The following is an 18,260-nucleotide window of genomic DNA, read 5'->3' as shown; positions in this document are numbered from 1 at the left end:
GTAAGATTATCTCCTGCTTTTTACCATTTCCAAATTATTCAGTCATTTCTGTCATACATTTACTACAGCTTTAGAAGACCTACATCTACCTAACTTAGTTTACCAGCTTTGAAGACCTACGGAAATACACTGTAAGGGTATGAAAAAATAGAAAAAAACACAGTGTTTGCTTCCAGCATGCTTTCACAGTCAAGACAGTGATTTAAATCGTGTCATATCCTAGATTCTACATCAGATTTCAGTAATAATGGATCATTAATTAACACTCAGTATTTGATTAAAACTAGCATTTTTTTCTACTTAAAATCAATTTTAAGAAAAAATAATCCATATTCACAAGTATGTGGTCAGTTACCAGCCCTGAAACACACTGAAGGATTATGACTGTGGAGATTGCAGGAAGAACAGAACTAAGTTCCAGCTTCTCCTGTAGAAGATAATATAAAGATTATAAATTATAAAAGAATATAAAGTTTTATTTAGTTTTATCACTGGAAAGTTAGGTGTTCAAAATGAACTAGAATCCAAGATGGAATTAAATGGATACATATTTTGCAAAACATAAGTATTTCATGTCCAACTCTGAAAACATAATCCTTCTCTAAAAAATAAAATTGCTAACTGACAGGGCAGCATTTTCAGGTTAAGTAACCAGTCCTAGACATTAACTTAAGATGAAAGCCTCAAAATACAAAGATTCAGAAAGAAAACCTCCTGCATCATTATTTTCATTCTCAAATCTTTCCATAATCCACAGCTCCTTTTAATCTCAGCAGGAGGAATTACACTTTCTACAATCTTTTTGTAGGAAAAACTAACCACACTGCTACATGATACTGCAGATTATTAAGTTACTTAAGATAGCATTCCACACTACTGAAACAAAACTGGATATGGAATGGAAGAAGTTTTTTCTAAGGGTCTTCTCAATTTGGAATCTGTTTTAACACAAATTCTGTTAAAATTCTGTCAAACCTATCATCATTCTTCTTATGCCTCAAAATTAGTTAGCTTTTACAGTCTTCCCATTCTGTAATCCAACAATGAGTTGTCCTCTATTTTTAGTTAGTTTCAAAAGGCAACTTGTGCAAGCAATATTTGATTCAACTTTCCTTCCTCCACGGACACTGGTCATACTGACAGCGTGACTAGTTGTAAAAAGACATATACAGGAGTTGACCTGATGAACAGTCATTACACATGAAGACTCAGAAAGCGGTCACTAAGATAACATTAAACTTTTCAAACTACAGCTATCAAGCACACACAAAAATTTTTCTTTGCCAAACACAAGCAAGTTAAGCTGTAAAAGTATCTAGATAATAACAAATATTTACTATACAGCAGACCAAGGAAAAAAAACACAGATGAGGAAAAACAGTTCATCTCATGTCCCATTCTTCTTTCTCATCCCTATTCTTTCTTTATAGATTTAAAAAAAAATTTAATACAATTTTTGTCATAATTGTAGTTCTTCAGGAACAAAAAGGCCAGACAGAAACGTAAACAGAACTTCAGCTAAAACCTCTGTAGGTGTCAGCAGTAAGTTTGCACGCACACACACACAAATGCCATAGTAGCCCTAGCAGAGCAAGCCTCAAGGCAAAAAGGTTCAATCAAGGGAGGCTGTTTCAAACATAATTTGAACAAACAATTTTCACTGGCAGCAGTAGCCTAATTACTTGCTTTTTTCTGCCCCAGCAATCCCCACCATAACAACTGAACAAGAATTTGCATGGCTTCCCAGCAAAATTACACCAAATCAAACTAACCTACAAGAGGAAGGAAGGAAAAGGCCAATTTCCCAGTCTGGTTCATCAGAGTCTACAGATAAAGAACGAGGGGATTACAGAGATGAGAACATGCAAGCAAAAATAGGGGCAGAAAAGTTAAACTGGCCACCGTCAGAACTACCACCAGACACACCTCTAAGCTTGAATACCTAGAGACAAATTACACTCCTCAGTCTCAGTAAGATTATTTCCTTGGTAGTCAGCAGAAAGATATTTCAGAACACCTAAGTGGCTCCATTTGTTGGGAACCTGCTTAATATGACTCCACAACTGGAAAGCCATCTCTAACTAGCAACCAGCACCACGTACGAACTCTTACCCTATGCCGGCTCCCAGATCTTAGACTGAGGGCAACATGCTATGTAAGGGCCTTCCATTCAGCATGCAGAACCGAGATAACCCTCCAGGGAGGAAGGTGTCTGAATGATCAAGGTTCTCAGACTTTACCATGGTGTTGGTGATGCACTTGCCCTGCAGGAACACTGCTCATGTTGTGAAAAATAGCCCAGGAGTGCCAGCACAGAAAGCAAGAGACCCAGGTCCCCTGCCTTCTATTTCCCTGATGGAATTAAAATTCTTCAGACAACATACTAATCACCAGGACCACAGAAGAGTCTGAAAAGACACATGATCCAGCCTTCAAATCATACTGGAGAAGCAGGGTCCACACTCAGCCCAGAACTGAAGAATTATGAAGCCGAAGAGAATACAACTAACTTAGCAGTTTCATTATTCCCCCAAAGGAAGTAAAAACTTCTGGTCTTTGCTAAGGTTGCTTCTAATTTTGATGCTTTTTATATTGTCCAGTGTACTGGACAAATATGGAGTCAAAGCCACTGTCCCAGACATTCCAACATGGCAATTAGCTAAGTCTAAACAGTCAAAAAGTTAGGGCACTAAATGAATTTACACACTTAATGCATTTTACAATTGTTGAATAATTTACTATTTTCTTGGACAGAAGGAATATAAGCTCACAGATAACCCCCTTCAGGCAGGGAAGACTGGAATAAGAAAGCATCTAGAGAGAAGGTATTACAGTGAGAGGGAGATACAGTGGTTTCAGCCACTGAAAGTTTAAACCAACAAAAACCTTCCTTTGCAAGATGAAAAATGTCTTCAATGCTTAGGGAAAGCAATGCAACAAATCTAGACAACAGCAGCATAAACCAACATTTGTAACCACTATCTGCTGGAGAAGTAGAGTGTCAAGAAAAAGGAAGATTTGAGCTATGAAAAGGAGTAGGAGAACAAGCTACATTCTTTGCAGTAAAAAAGTAAATACAATCTGCAAGAAATGTCAACACCTCAGGATATACACAAGAATACAAGGTAACAAACACTCCATTCCTCAGAATTAATTGTATTCTTCACTACTGCTCATCATCACAACCATTGAGACTACTGTTACAGGAGTAGGGTATGCTATTTCCAGTAGGTGGCTAACTTGTATTAGTTAGCATAGTAATTTTCCTAATAAATACCCATAATTAATGGGTGCAATCAGAAAACAGCTAAGGTTCCCCAGAAACACGTATTTGTAAAAACTCCACGTGTAACGTTTATACAAGCTATGGAGAGAAAACCTAGACCTCCTTCAAGCAAAAGTCTATGACACAGCAGCACAAAGCTACCATGGTAATGCCTGACTGCCAGGTCTAATTGCATTTCATAGAACAATTCCAAAATGGATTTCAAAATCTGCTGCTTAATTACCATCTCCCTCACTGGGAGTTCAGGATTATTTGATAGTAATTCCTCACAATTAGAGAGCTCCACAGGTCTGCTGTGAATGAAATTTCACCCAGTGGTCTGTGCACAAGACTTCAGGTCACGACCAAGAATTCACCCAAAATGCAATGGGAGAGAGTAGGGAAAGGAGCGTAAGATAGGGAGTTTCCATCTCAAACAATCAGGATCAAGAAAAAAATATTTTAAGATTACCATTACATTTACAAATTAAATGCTTCTACTTTTGAAATCTGAGGCCACATTGTCTTCCTGCTGTCACCACTATAAATACTGGAAGTATTAATCATATTACCTTTATTATTTGTAGTTGAACCCCTTCGTCTGTTTGAGGGCCTTGAAAACAGCCACATATTGTCTCAATAATTCTATCAATTAATTTTTTGCCTGGAGCTGTACTGTCTGGAGCATTCCCTGTCAAGTGCCCATATGCTATAAGTTTCTGGAGAGAAGAAAAAAACCCACATAAATAAGAGCTTAAAAAATAAGTCAGCTTTTCATTATAATAAATAAATTCACTTGATAGCTCTAACTTGCACAGAATAATTAAAACAGTACATTTTACCCCAAGTCTCATAAAACATCAAGGATTTTTTTAAAATGTCCTCCAGATTTATTCAATTTTCACTCAGCAACTACAATACAAGGTTTGTCAGCAAGCTTAACATTAAAGCTTTTGTTCATCAGTTAACAATGTTCTAAAACAAACAGGATTCTAAAAACTAACTCACATCACACAAGTCTTCATATGTAGTCAGCACACAGATGTTTTTAATACCAGATAAACCAGCTGCAAAGGCTTTCTATTTAAGCTACTAGCTAGTGTTGTATTATCCCTTTCTCTCCCTAGGTCTTCAATACTTTGAAATAGAATTTATTACAAAATTAACAAAATCCTCTTCTGAACACTTCAGGCATGAGAGTATTTGTAAATCTCCATGGCCCACCTACTTAAAAATACACAGAGTAGCAAGGCACTGTAGTGCAACAGCATGCCAGACATGCATGTACGTGTGAATGTAAATATATTAAGAGTTCACTGTTGGGCTACTCAGGAGAAGTGAATGCCTAATTCCAATGCTGTAGAATTTGTTCTGAAAACATTACAGGAACCTCTGAGTTTTGAGAGACTAGACATCTCAAATTGAATAAATTTTACTGCAATTATAAATAGTGTAAAATCAATTTAATAATGCTATACCTGCTGTGTTAGTTCAACACATACATATACACACAAAAATAGGTAGTTTTACACTAATGTAATAAAACTGATCCAAATGTGTAACTGCAGTATTACATATATACATAAACACATACATGCACTACATAATACATAAGACATACATTCACCTTTTGTGAATATATTGAGAAATATATTCAATTTGGTTGTGTGTGCAATAAAGTAAAATAATAGAAAAACAATGACATTATTTGTTACATACAACTGTACTTCCCCTCCAAACCAACAGAATTTTATAGTTGACAGTTAAAAACTCATCTTCATACAGACCTGTAAACAATCTAGAGATGTACTGACAATCCTGGGGCACTTCGACTGGCATGCCAATTCAAACGGTAGGAAGTATTTGTCCGCTTCAATGAAGCTTGTCTTCGATTTCACAGGTGGAAGAGTGCTTGAACCAGGCTTTGCTTCTCCATGAGGGGGACTAAACAGAATGATTGTATTAGAAAGCTGTAAGTGATCACACAAATAGTTCTCACCACCACAATGTTTATGAATGAAATAAAATATTAAGAAAATTAACATCAGGGTAACATAGAGTAACTTCTGTGAAGTTAACACAACAGTAATATGGTTGTATAAATATTCTTAACAGCTTTTATACTTCATCTGTCTCCTTTATGGATCAGGCAAATTGACCCATTTGCACACCAAGTGGATATTCAGTGGTCCCTGCTGGTTTGAAGGCATAAAGACTTGTTTCCTCTGAAAATAGGAAAAGACTCCCCTTACTTGGTTTGTGAGGGCAGAGGGGAAGAAGGGAAATCTATTTGGTATCATTTCCACATTAAATGATAACTCTGAGAGAAGTCTAGTCTGTTACTACCGGAACAGATAAAAATACAACTTAGCAAGTATTTTAATGACCCCGAAAGTTAAGAACTACTCAACTACTGTATTATGATATGAGTTTGGTTCAGTACTTCAGAGAAAGTACATCTATTTTGGAAATAAATAACATCCAAACTTCAATCCTGGACATACTCAGGGGAAAAAACCAAACCAACCAACCAGCTAACCACCAATGAAAAAAACCCCCAAACTTTGCTCTGTCTGTGCTTCAGATGACACCACAGAATTTAAGAGTTCACTGGTTACCATTGCATCTCACTTGGGCAACGTATCTGAAATGACTAACTACAAAATTTGAGAAAATTATTAGTGGTTGAAGTCTTATTGCTTACAGCACCTTTAGAAAGGGCATGCTCATTAATACTTAGCTAAAAAGGACAATTAAGAATGGGTAATTTTTCACTGATTTGTGTGCATCAGTGCAGTTTGCCTTTGACTCAAAGCAAGATGTTAGGATTTTTCATTTCAAAGAATAGCTCATCACCATTATATAAAGCATTCCTGACCTTTTTCTGTGCACACATAGGTATCTTTACATAAAGGGTAAACTACACTGTCTTAGACAGACTTATTATGTGCTATAAAAAAAAAAAGAGCATAACTGCATATTGTGTAGTGAAGGATTACAAAATTCTTGCAGTTATTCAAATAGATCTTCACAGAACAACTGATTTCAAATCCAGGTCCTGTGCATTTGTCGCAAATTAAATCAGATGCTTTAAGGAATGCAGATGGTAGAAAATACACAGTTTTCATATTGCTGAAGTAGAAGAATGAACTGCTAAGAGTTTATTATAAACTCAAAGAATGAACGCAGTCCCACGCATCATGGAGAGAGCCTTACACTAACCAATATGATAAATTATTAATTTCAGCTTTTCAAGGAACAAGCTGGATTGCCCTTCAGAAGATGTTTGGTACCACATTCAAATAGTCCTCCTTGTTTAGGCTGCTTGAAAAGGGCACCTAAATTCTAACTTAATAATGAATAATTAGTGTTAAGATGCTACTTTCTACTAAATAACTTCTCTTTTGAAGGTTTAGGGATTTATACCTACATATTTTTTTTCCTGAAGAAGAACAGACATCTGTTTTTCTGTTGGATGCATAACTTTATTTACTGCCCAATACTGTTTTGCTGGAAACAGCTCTTTTGGATGAAACCCAAATCAGGTAAGTTGCAGAGGAAATACATGATTCTTCTACGTTCTTAAAACTCTCTGAAATTCCTGCAAAAGCTTTTCTCTGAGGAATGGAAGGGTGGTATCTCTTGCTCATGTCTTGTAAGACTGTTCTTCTTCTAGTGATTATGTCTATTGAAACCATTAATATTAGGTTAAAAGAGCACTCCAAAAATAAAACCAGAATTTTTCAGAAACAAGGAGCAGGCCATGATGTGATCCCGAAAATAAAGAAACCATGCCACAGCAAGCTACTGCAGAAGCCTGAAGCTTCTCTTAATTGAAAGCTATTAAAAACCACCCAAAATAATAAGTATGGATGATGATGCTCCATTTGTCTCTGGAAAGATAACTCAATAAGCTCATCACCTTGCTGATGAAGGAAGGGAAGGGGATAGCAGGGAGAGGGGAGAAGAGAAAACCAAAAGGTCTTTTCTTCTTAAAGTCAGCAAAGAAACCACTTCAGCTGTTTTTTTTCTAGCAGACTGTCAAACCAGAAACTGTCCCCAACAAAACTTTCTTCCACCAAGGGATCTACCAAGCAAGAGAATGATGAAATATGCTGATATTTACATATCAACCATAGAAACAGGCTATGGTATGTATCAAACAATGACTTTTTAAAATTATTTTGACAGCATTTGCTGTGTAATGGTTACATAAATTGGCCTGTCCTTTTCTATTCCATTCCTGCCCACTACCAAACACCAGTTCTGTTTAAAAAACAAACAAACAACAAAACAGAAGAAGCCGTTTTCCATGTAGATTTCTGGGAGGTGGAAATGATCTGTTTTCCAATGCACTCCAGGTTAACTGTGAGATCAGTTTCCTTGAACAGGAACTAGAAAAATTTAAAGAATTATCATCAGAAATCCCCTGTTAGGGTATTCAAATCTCAATTACAGAAATAAGCTGAAAATAATTTGAGACACTAAGGAGTTTCTCTATTCTAAGGCCTAGAAAAAAACCCAGTATTTTCTACTGCATCTAAAAATTTGACTCTACAGTAAGAATAGGGAAATCTATTCACAGTTTCCAAGTCCAGCAATGCCTTCATAGCAGCAAGGCTACTGTCAAAATAAAGACAGCCATGAAGAAATCAAAACCTATTTAGAAAATGTATGTAGGCAGGTAAGACATACATATTATACCCCCCCAAAATCACAACTTCAGATATTAATAGGACAGAATTTAAGCACCCAAAGTTCAGAAATGGCTGAACCATACTTGTATAAATCATTATAATGCAGTGCTCTCGTTAGTTTTAGCATGGTATTTAGCTACAGGATCCGATACTACTTTTCCTTATTCAGTGCCCAGAACAAATATCTCTCACAGAATGTTTAATGTTAAGCACTTTTGATCATGATTCACAATGTGGACTTCTGCTTTATCTATACTACTCTACGTAAAACCTATAATAAAACCACATTACTACTTTCTGTCTGAGACTGTCCTGTAGTGCTTGGTGCAACATCTTCTGAACACTACACAAATATTCAATTTATTTTTACAACTTTATTATGAGTTGATGGTATTGACTTTATTTTGCTGGTGGAAACTGAAGCACAGTGACTCGAGTCAGATGCATTCACTAACTTTTACGTGCCCAATTTGATAAGCTGTGAGACTAAATTTTTCAGCATATTTGATACTAAATTGTCCTTCACATCTTCTGAAACAAAGTTTCCACTGGCTTCCTTTCCAGCTAGAAGTGTTTACATTTTCCAAACCAAAACTTGTAGATTTCAGCTCAAATACCCAGGAGACAAAGGAGAAATCATTAGCAGCCAATTTTGACAGCTGTGGTTTAAATGATTTGCCTAAACCAGAAATTCAATTACAGGGCAGAACGCAAGTCCCCAAGCAGCACTCATCTGCTTAAGCCCTAAGAACACTTTCATCATCAGTTTCACCTACTGATCTGATTCCTTGAACAAGTGGTATAAACAGTCTTCACCACAAATCCTCGACTCGTGGTTAGCAACATACACTGAATGAGGAAGAAGATCCTGTGGAACATGTCATTAAATACTAATAATAGATTCCACAGTTTACCAATACTTAAAAATGTATTTGTTGATAGTGGAAGAGTGTTGAATGTCAATTTTGGCTTCTACCTTCACTTGTAGAGGGACTGCCTCCAGAAATCTACACCTATTCCCTAACAAGGTCCTTTCCAGATGCTATCTTTTCAAATTACACTAGTTTTTTTCTACCTGTTCCCACTTCCTCACCCCAACCTTTTCCCCTTACTCACTCACAGTTCAAGTCTTTTATTTGCATGCCAGGCTCTTCCCACTCCTCTGAACCCACTTCAAGAGCCTTTTAAGCCCAGGCCCCTCCACCAATACTTTCTTTCTGTGCGACCCACAAAGACCTTTTCTAACCTTGATCCCCATTCCCACCTTCCCTGGCCAGACAATATCAGCCTGCTCCCTCCAAGCTATCTTCTGTCTCTACTCCCAGGCCCTGTCCCTTGTACCGTCAACAGCCAGTCACAGAAGCACATTTCCAGATACCACCACCCTTACAAAATATATTGAAAATGCTTTTCAGAGAGAGCCCATACTCCCAATACAGAATAAGCATGGTATACATTTTAAGCAGTTAAAAGCACTATCACTCAATATGATGAACTATCACATACCTTTGCTTTTCTGTTTCAGCCTTTATTTCCTCTGTAAAATGAAACAAAGGCATAGTTATGGAAATGGTTTCATAACCACAAATATAAAATTAAATAACTGAGAGTGTTCGGAAAGCAAAACTATTTAGGCAAATATTTGAAATCAAGATTAGTTTAAAACAGAAAATACATGTTTATAAGCAGTTTCATAAGAGCTTCTACTCTTCACCTGCAGTGTTTGCAAACTATCAAAATTACTTTACAAATCTATATTCAAAACTTAATACTTAAATTTGTATCCCGTCATGCCAGCTAAACACCACATCCCAAGAATGTTTCTGCCAAGCCGTTGGCAAGCTCTTTTCACAGCTCATGGATATAGAAATAATGAGGAAAACACATCTATCAATAAAGGACATACTGCTTATTAAATGTGGATTATACAGAAAACCAATAAAGAAACCACCATTGCTGATTCTTACATGAAACCTTGATGACTAATAATTATCTCTGGTTTTAAACAGTGTTAGACACCACAGTAATGACCAGAGGGGAAGAAGAAAAAGTCTGTAGTGCCTCTATTTCATACTACTTTAAAATATATTAAAACAGAAGGACTAATAGTTTAATGCTGTTGACAAGACATTCTAAGTAATTTTTTACAATACATTTTAAAAGTAATTTTTAATTACTGAAACTAATTTTATGAAACATCTTCAATTTCAAGAGTACTTTTCTCTGTATTCTCTAGTTATTTAGCACACTTAAATCATAGGAAATTCCATAAAGACTAGGATTTCCGGTGTTGTCAGAATACATTCTTGAAATAAAATGTACAGGATCAAGTATGAATATATATGTTTGTATGTTTTAAGAAATCATCTCAGGAAATCCATTCTAACGTCAAGTCCTGCTCAAACATGCAAAACCACCGTCAACTAAACCCAACACTTTACTTTGATTTTTGCGTATAAGCTTTAAACTAGTGGCATGGATTGATTCTGACAAAAAAAAAGAATTTAGTATTTCTAACTAAGCACTAAGCTCCCATACAGCAAAAGCACACTTCATCTGTTTCCTATCCTTCATTTACCATTTCACAGAGTCATACTGATTCATTTACATAACACAGGTTCCTAAGTTTGGTATTTTATCACAAATCAGTGGTATCAAATATGTTTACTAATCGACTTGCTCAACATCAAGAAGAGTGAACATAAGAAGTGCACGTCAACCTAAAATCTAAGTCTTATTTCTGATATGACTGATGCTCCTGTTTACCTCCAGTAAAACCCAGAGGTTAGCAGGTCAGTGGTTCATCCAAGAAACAGCTAGTCCAGAAGTGGTTCAAATCTGTGTTACCCAGGACTAGACAAAACATGAAAATAATTCTGTATACCAGATATTCAATATTCCTCAATAAGTAACAACAACAACAACAACAGCAAGTCTTATAGTTAGCAATGTTTCAGCAAAATATGCCTTCCTACCAGGTTATGACACTTGACACATTTACTCGCTTGAAGACAAACACCTGATCCAACAGAAGAAGAAACTCTCTTCCTCCCTTCCACCATCTTCATACCTTTCATTATTTTACCTCCCACCTTAGCATTCACATCCAGGAACTCTCCTCTCCGAGATGCTCTGAAGTCTATCCAACAAACAACATTATCAACCAACAGATACAACTGCCAAATGGCTTCCAAGTTCAAGGTTTCCAACTAAAGCAACAAAACTGAGCAGATTCTCACCCAGTACACAACTATTCTGAACACAGAATGAAACACAGTAGACTACAGAAACTAAGGTAATCCTAATGCTCTGCTCAGATAGCAATCCCATTAATAATGGCAATTAACAAATTTTGCCTGCAAAATGACACAAGATGTTAAAAGTAGTGTCGTTAAAAAGGTGGGGGGCAGACACCCAACACGGAAGTAGAAGTCGTGTCTTACTGAACTTGAATTAGTTTGAGTGACTAAAACTACTTTAAATCCTCTTTTTTAATATATTAAGTTCTTGTTTAAAATGATTAACATACAAATTGTAGAAACCACTTAGTTATAAAATTAACTTAAGTCATGTTAACAAACATTTCTACTGTTTTATATTTAAATTGTAATTCAAGATTATAACCCATTTTATGGTATTTAATATAAAGAAAGATGATATTTCAATTCAAGATAAAGCAATCAATGTCAACTTATAACACAAATTTCAGTTTACAATTTTATCAGATTTTAGTAAACTAATGTGTTTGTTTCAGCTTATTTAACAGTTTTACTTGAGATCAATTAGGTGCAGGAGTCAACTACTCTATTGACAACACAAAGATTTGTGCATTTACAAGTTATTTTGTACTTCGGCTAGGGGAAAAAAAACACCAAACCAACAAACAACTCTAGAAAAAGAATGATTACAGACTACTGCTATAAACAAAACAGAATGCGAAGCTCCATTTCATGTCCAATTCTGGTTGCCGTTCTCAGCCTCCTCCACGCCACTGGAACACTAAGCCCCTGAGGCTAACTACTCCCCCCTAGGGAAGGTGCAAATTATAGTGGAACTTGTTCATTGTTCAGAATAGAAACAGTTGTGAGTACTGAATTAGTGTGAAAATTGCTTAAGGAAGTACAAACAAGCCAGTTTTCAGCTCCCCACCCTCTCTATCTCCCCAAGAACAACAGTATTTTTCCAGTAAAAGACAGCATATGTCCTAAGCACAAATATTCTTCCGGCACTACCTAAAGCAGATGTGACAGTAGGTGAGTGTTCAGACAGTCTAGTTGTCCTGGTTTCAGCTGGGATAGAGTTAATTGTCTTCCTAGTAGCTGCTACAGTGCTTACTGTGTGGTGCTTAGCTGCTGGCTGGGGTTAAACCACGACACTAGTCAACTTTACAGGTTCCAAAACAGTGGTTAAACTGTATGCTTAAGCAAATTTCTTGAGCTGAAAGCACTGCATGAACAAAGACAGTCCCTGGCAAACAGACAAACATAAAATAACATTCAGGAAAAGAAAGACCAGAAACAGCGGTTCTGCTTTGCACTAACTCATTTTATTCCTGAACTAAAAGAATGTATCAAACCCAGCTAGCTGTCATCTTGATGTTACATCAGATTATCTCTGAAACTATTCTCTGCTTTGTAAACTGAAACAGTGCTTGCAAAGGTTACCAAAATAATACAAAAATCCAACCAGAGCTGCCTAGAGCCCTCATTGCGCTGCTGATATTTTAACAAATTATCACTGTTCTTTCTTAAAATACTACAAGAGATTGTCTTCAGAACAGCTCACAATTCATATCAGAAAATAGAAATTTTTCTAATTGAAGGTAGTATAGTACAATTACAAGGAAAAAGCTTATGCAAGTGTCAATCTAATTAAATGTTCCTACCATTTTGAGCAGCACTGCATCAGCCCATTAATGTGCAAGTACAGATTTTATAACCTTTGTTAAATAAAATGCAAGGTTCTTATAGTGGCCAACATCAATTATTTTAGAAGACTAAAATATTTTAAATGGCAGATAAGCACATGATATGATACTATTACTATGAATGAAGTAGACAGCAGACTTAAACTTTACTTTTCCCCTTGAGAACAGAGAAAGCCTAATTTCCTTCACTGTCTGATTGCTCCCTCTGCTCTCCACGCCAAAACACAAGTTAATCACAGTACAATTTCATGGTCATGTAACAACCACATCCAGTAGTAAGCATACAAAAATTCAAGAAGTATTATCAGCAGAAAAAGAGATTACAATGAAGGTAACTAACAATTTTCATGCTAGATAAATAATCTGTTAAAGACAGATGAACCAGAACACTGACTGATACATTCTTTTAAAGAGGAAAAAGTAATCCCTGTAAAACTAAAGATTAGCTAGAAAAGGAAAATGAATTCAAGCTTGAAAACATAGGCTGCTTCCTTGTTTTGCTCTCCCTCTCTCCAAAACACACAACCAAAAACACAAAGGAGAGGATCCAAGAGCTGGAAAAGTTTATTATCTCACCATCACCATTCATTTTGTGAAGGAAGAGTAAGAGAGGTTGTAAGATGCTGTAACAGGGGAAGAGGACTGTAGAAAAGGACTACAGCTTCCAGAGTCTTCCTCTATATTACCTGTGATGTAAACACAGAACTACTACGGAAAATAGATCAGATTATTCTACAGCACTGCAAGGATGATGTGTCCTAAAATGGAATTAATTGGGGTATATTTAGTATTCTTAAATAAAGTGCAGCCGAAATAACAAAATAAATCCCTCCTGAACTCTCACATTCACACACAGCTCCAGAAGAAGACCTCTTTATAGAACTCTATTACAGAATTGATGGAAATATATGTGGTTTTTGCACAGAGAAGATAGAGCCGATCAAAGACATGCATTATTTTGCAGTTTTACAATGCATTAACCGTTTCACAAAGCAGGTAAAATGAGTCATGTACACTAGTTTCAACATAACTTTCCATTTCATCTACACTTGTACAGACCATCATCATTTCAAAGAAGTCTCTGAAAAGGTCTAAGACCTTTGTTATACAGGTATACTGGTTTTGGCTGGGATAGAGTTAATTTTCTTCATGGTAGCTGTGTTTTAGATTTGTGCTGAAAACAGCTTTGATAACACAGGGATGTTTTAGCTATTGCTGAACAGTGCTCACACAGCATCAAAGCCTTTTCTGCTTCTCACACTGCCTGGACAGTGAGCAGGCTGGGAGTGCACAGGAAGCTGGGAGGGGACACAGCCAGGACAGCCAACCCCAACTGACCAAAGGCATATCCCATACCATATGATGTCGTGCTCAGCAATAAAAACTTGGGGGGATGGAAGTTCGCCTGCTGTTGCCTGGGGACTGGCTGGGCATCGGTCACCTGGTGATGACCTATTGCTTTTTTTGCATCACTCATTTTTCTTGGTTTTGTTTTTCTTTGTTGCCGTCCCCCCCCCCCCCGCGCTTTTTTTTTTCTTATTAATTTGTCTTTACCTCAACCCAAAGTTTTCGCACTTTTACCCTTCCAATTCTCTCCTTGATACCAGCCAGTGAGTGGCTGTGTGAGTCTTAGCTGCTGGCTGGAGGAAAACCACCACAACAGGCATCCATAATTCCATTCTCACCTCTCCAACTTTAATTCACTATTTCAGCATGTCATTTGAACATTTTTCCTTACCCTCTTCAGACTGCTCATGGTTTCTAGTATGAAAAAAGCAAACTAGGTTCCAGTTTTCTTTTTCCCCCTTTAACACCTTATAACCAGCTAATCTCATTTGTAACTATAAAGTTAACAAATCTCTCTGTAAGGACAGTGGATAACACCTAATCAGTAAGGTCAAAATGGGCCAAGTAGGTCAAGCAGGTGCTGTGGGCAATATTGTCTTAACTGGTCTATAATGCTGATCAAACTGCAACTTAGAACTAATTCAGTGTTTACCCCGCTAATCTGATTCAAAGAATGATTTAAACCCTAACTACACTGAAGGGTATCTCTAATTCCCTTTTGAAATTTGTTTACAACTCAATTATTCCCTTGGATCCTATGCCAACATCCCCTACATCTGAAATAGACTCCTCTAGGTTGTCTTTAGGTAGTATTTCCATCTGCTTACCTAAATATGAATATCATGTAACATATAAATATTCTACAGTTATACTTTGGCAGAAGTCAAGGATAACATTCTCATCAGGTAAGAGATAACTAAATGGTTACCTTCAGGAATGGTACACAGAGCTAAGTTCTACGCTTTCAGCTCAACATCAAGTTGTACATTAGACTACAGGGAAAAGAATTCTTATGGAACTTGCTATTGGGAAACGGCAAACTATTTACCGTAAAATGGAAAAATACAAGTTCATTACAAAGTATGATGCTAGGAAAAACCCATACACTTAAAAGCATTTAATGCGTATCTCACAGTATATTTTTCCATTCTTGCATCAGAATTGTATTCAAAAACAAAAGCGTATTATGTTTCCACAATACTGTATTCCAAACAACTGCCACTGCCTGTGAGAGAACACACACAAGTCTCAATTCTACAAGGATCTGCACATCTAAAAAATAATATTCAGTGTAAACATCAGAATTAAAGTTTATTTACCTAACTGAAATTAAATCTATTGGAACAGAAAACATCCTGATTTTCCCTGGGGAAAAAAAACAAAACCAACTTATAAAAATTACATCCAAAATGTATACGCCTGTTCCTCTGCTTACTGGGGGAGAGGCAGAAGAAGCTACTCTTCTACTTAGTATTGAAAATAATTGGATTTTCCAACTCTTCTTAATGCCAAAAATATATGCAGATTACTAAAAATCATAATGATATTACAACAACAAAAAAAAGGGTATTAAATATATAATGAATTCGGGACAGTAAGCAGTGGCATTTTAAAGAATTGTAACCATCCTGGGTAATCAGAAGGCAGAAACAGCCAAAGCAGCATAGGCTGAAATGCTCTAAGGAAACATGTCAATGTTTGGAACTCACATTACTTACACCATAGAAGACTACCGTGAGGAGGAAGCAATGTGAATTCAATTCTTTTAAGTCAAAGCAAGTGGATGAGATCCAAGGAACATGCAGTGAAGAAGAATTTAAATTATATTGATATGTATATTTTAAAAAAAAAGTTAAATCCTATTAGAACATTAAAGCCTTTGCTTGAATTGACTTGGCTTGCTTCCTTGCATCCAAGTATTCTAGTGACTGCCTCCAATATCATATAAAATATTGTGGCAACCAAGGGATCAAAAAAATCCCAAATTTTTCACCATTAACTATACTGAAACAGTCCTTCTCCCTGTCAAGGTATATGGAAACCCTCAAAGACCTAGCAATCTAAAGGTACTTGTCAATTTAAAACTGTAAGATAAAGTTAGCTGTACTGTAAGTAATATAAAACTAGAAATTCAGTATTTATTTGAAGAAAACTTTAATTAAGTATATTCCCAACTGTGTAATAAGATTATTACATATATGGTGATAGTTTAATTAAAAAAAAAATTACCAAGTTTGAACTCACAGTAGTAAAGCCATATAAATGTGATGGGACTAAAAATCATCCCCAAAACAATCTCTCCCTCAAAGAGATAAAATTCCAAGCAGATCATGCTGAGTAAGTTTCACCCCAAAAGGGGTTATTAGAATATATTTCTAAATAAATATCCAAAACTTGTTTCTTTTCTTGATATCTGCTATCCATTAGTTTCAAGTAGTGTCAAAAAGAAAAAGTCTCTTGCCTATTCAGCTAAAGTAAGGAAGTATTAACGCCTGAAAGCTAATAACAGACTTCAGATAAAAACTAAAATAATTAGGTCTAAGGAGTACAAACAATAGAACTGGAGAAACACAGCCATTTTCAACTCGGGTCCATTGCATTCACTCCAGTGATAATCCAGAGATGTTCCTAACATCTAAACCCCTTACAGGTCTTCCGCAAAGCTGAAGATTTGCTAAGAGACAGTGTCAAGCACACAACACTGCACAGAAATTTTCTCCACGCTTCCAGATGACCACTCTTCTTGCTCTCACAGAGCCTCTGCCTCCCTACTTCTAAACTCTGAACTACTCCAGTTTCAATATATCTTCTTGTGCTGAAGATGTATGGAGAACAATAACTAGCAAACTCAGATTACAGTATTTCCCTCTCCCACTTCTTTTTTAACTGCAGCAGTATAATTAACTTTCAGTAACTTTTAATACATCTATCTTCAACGTTAATCTGTATCAGTGTATGTAAATAGCAAACACAAAAAAAGAAAGCTTTATAAAAAGCCTCACTGGGATTGCAAATTACCATAGAATAATTAAACAGTTTAGTACAATACTGTTATTCCCCTAGATTATCAAATCAGGTTGACTTGCCTAAAACTTGTAATAGTGTACACAAATTCATTATAGGAAGGTAGTACTGAAATGATCAGTATTTTAGGTAGCCTGCAGAAGAAACCACTCACTATGAAAGCTGAAATTATTCCTTCAATGGAATTCCCAAGATGCATATCATAGCACTGTGTCTCCTGTAAATACTATAAACAGCTTTCTCCATGTGTGGCGGGTTGACCCTGGCTAAATGCCAGGTGCCCACCAAAGCTGTTCTGTCACTCCCTCCTCTTCAGCTGGACAGTGGAGAGAAAATACAACAAAGGGCTCGTGGGTCGAGATAAGGACAGGGAGAGATCACTCACCAATTACTGTCATGGGCAAAACAGACTCAACTTGGGGAAAATTAACTCAATTTATTAGCAATCAACCAGAGTAGGGTAATGAGAAATAAAACCAAATCTCAAAACACCTTCCCTCCACCCCTCCCTTCTTCCCGGGCACAACTTCACTCCTGGATTCTCTACCTACGCCCCCCACAGCGACACAGGGGGACAGGGAATGGGGTTTACGGTCAGTTCATCACACATTATCTCTGTCGCTTCATCCTCCTCAGGGACAGGACTTATCACACTCTTCCCCTGCTCCAGCGTGGGGTCCTTCCCATGGGAGACAGTCCTCCATGAACTTCTCCAGCGTGGGTCCTTCCATGGGCTGCAGTTCTTCACGAACTGCTCCAGCATGGGTCCCTTCCATGGGCTGCAGTCCTTCAAGAGCACACTGCTCCAGCGTGGGTCCCCCATGGGGTCACAAGTCCTGCCAGAAAACCTGCTCCGTGGGCTCCTCTCTCCACAGATCCGCAGGTCCTGCCAGGAGCCTGCTCCAGCACGGGCTTCCCACGGGGTCACAGCCTCCTTTGGGCACCCACCTGCTCCGGTGTGGGGTCCTCCCTGGGCTGCAGGTGGATATCTGCTCCACCG

The 18,260-nt window shown here is 37.1% G+C and overlaps 1 protein-coding gene across 1 annotated transcript in view; it reads right to left on the bottom strand.

Moving 5' to 3' along the window:
• The window catches only part of ARFGEF1 (ADP-ribosylation factor guanine nucleotide-exchange factor 1 (brefeldin A-inhibited)), a 101,668-nt gene that overhangs the window by 59,500 nt on the left and 23,908 nt on the right, over positions 1–18,260 (bottom strand). The window contains exons 2-4 of the mRNA XM_010575930.1: positions 9,469–9,499; positions 5,053–5,209; positions 3,838–3,984 (exon numbers count right to left, since the gene is read on the bottom strand). Of these exons, the coding sequence (XP_010574232.1) occupies positions 3,838–3,984; positions 5,053–5,209; positions 9,469–9,499 (335 nt within the window). The remainder of the gene's footprint in view (positions 1–3,837; positions 3,985–5,052; positions 5,210–9,468; positions 9,500–18,260) is intronic.

This window comes from Haliaeetus leucocephalus, unplaced genomic scaffold (genome assembly GCF_000737465.1).
Source record: "Haliaeetus leucocephalus isolate CR32 unplaced genomic scaffold, Haliaeetus_leucocephalus-4.0 Scaffold506, whole genome shotgun sequence".
In the NCBI taxonomy this organism is placed as follows: Eukaryota; Metazoa; Chordata; class Aves; order Accipitriformes; family Accipitridae; genus Haliaeetus; species Haliaeetus leucocephalus.
Note: the sequence above shows the minus strand (reverse complement) of the source record. Positions and strands in the feature narration are given on the sequence as shown.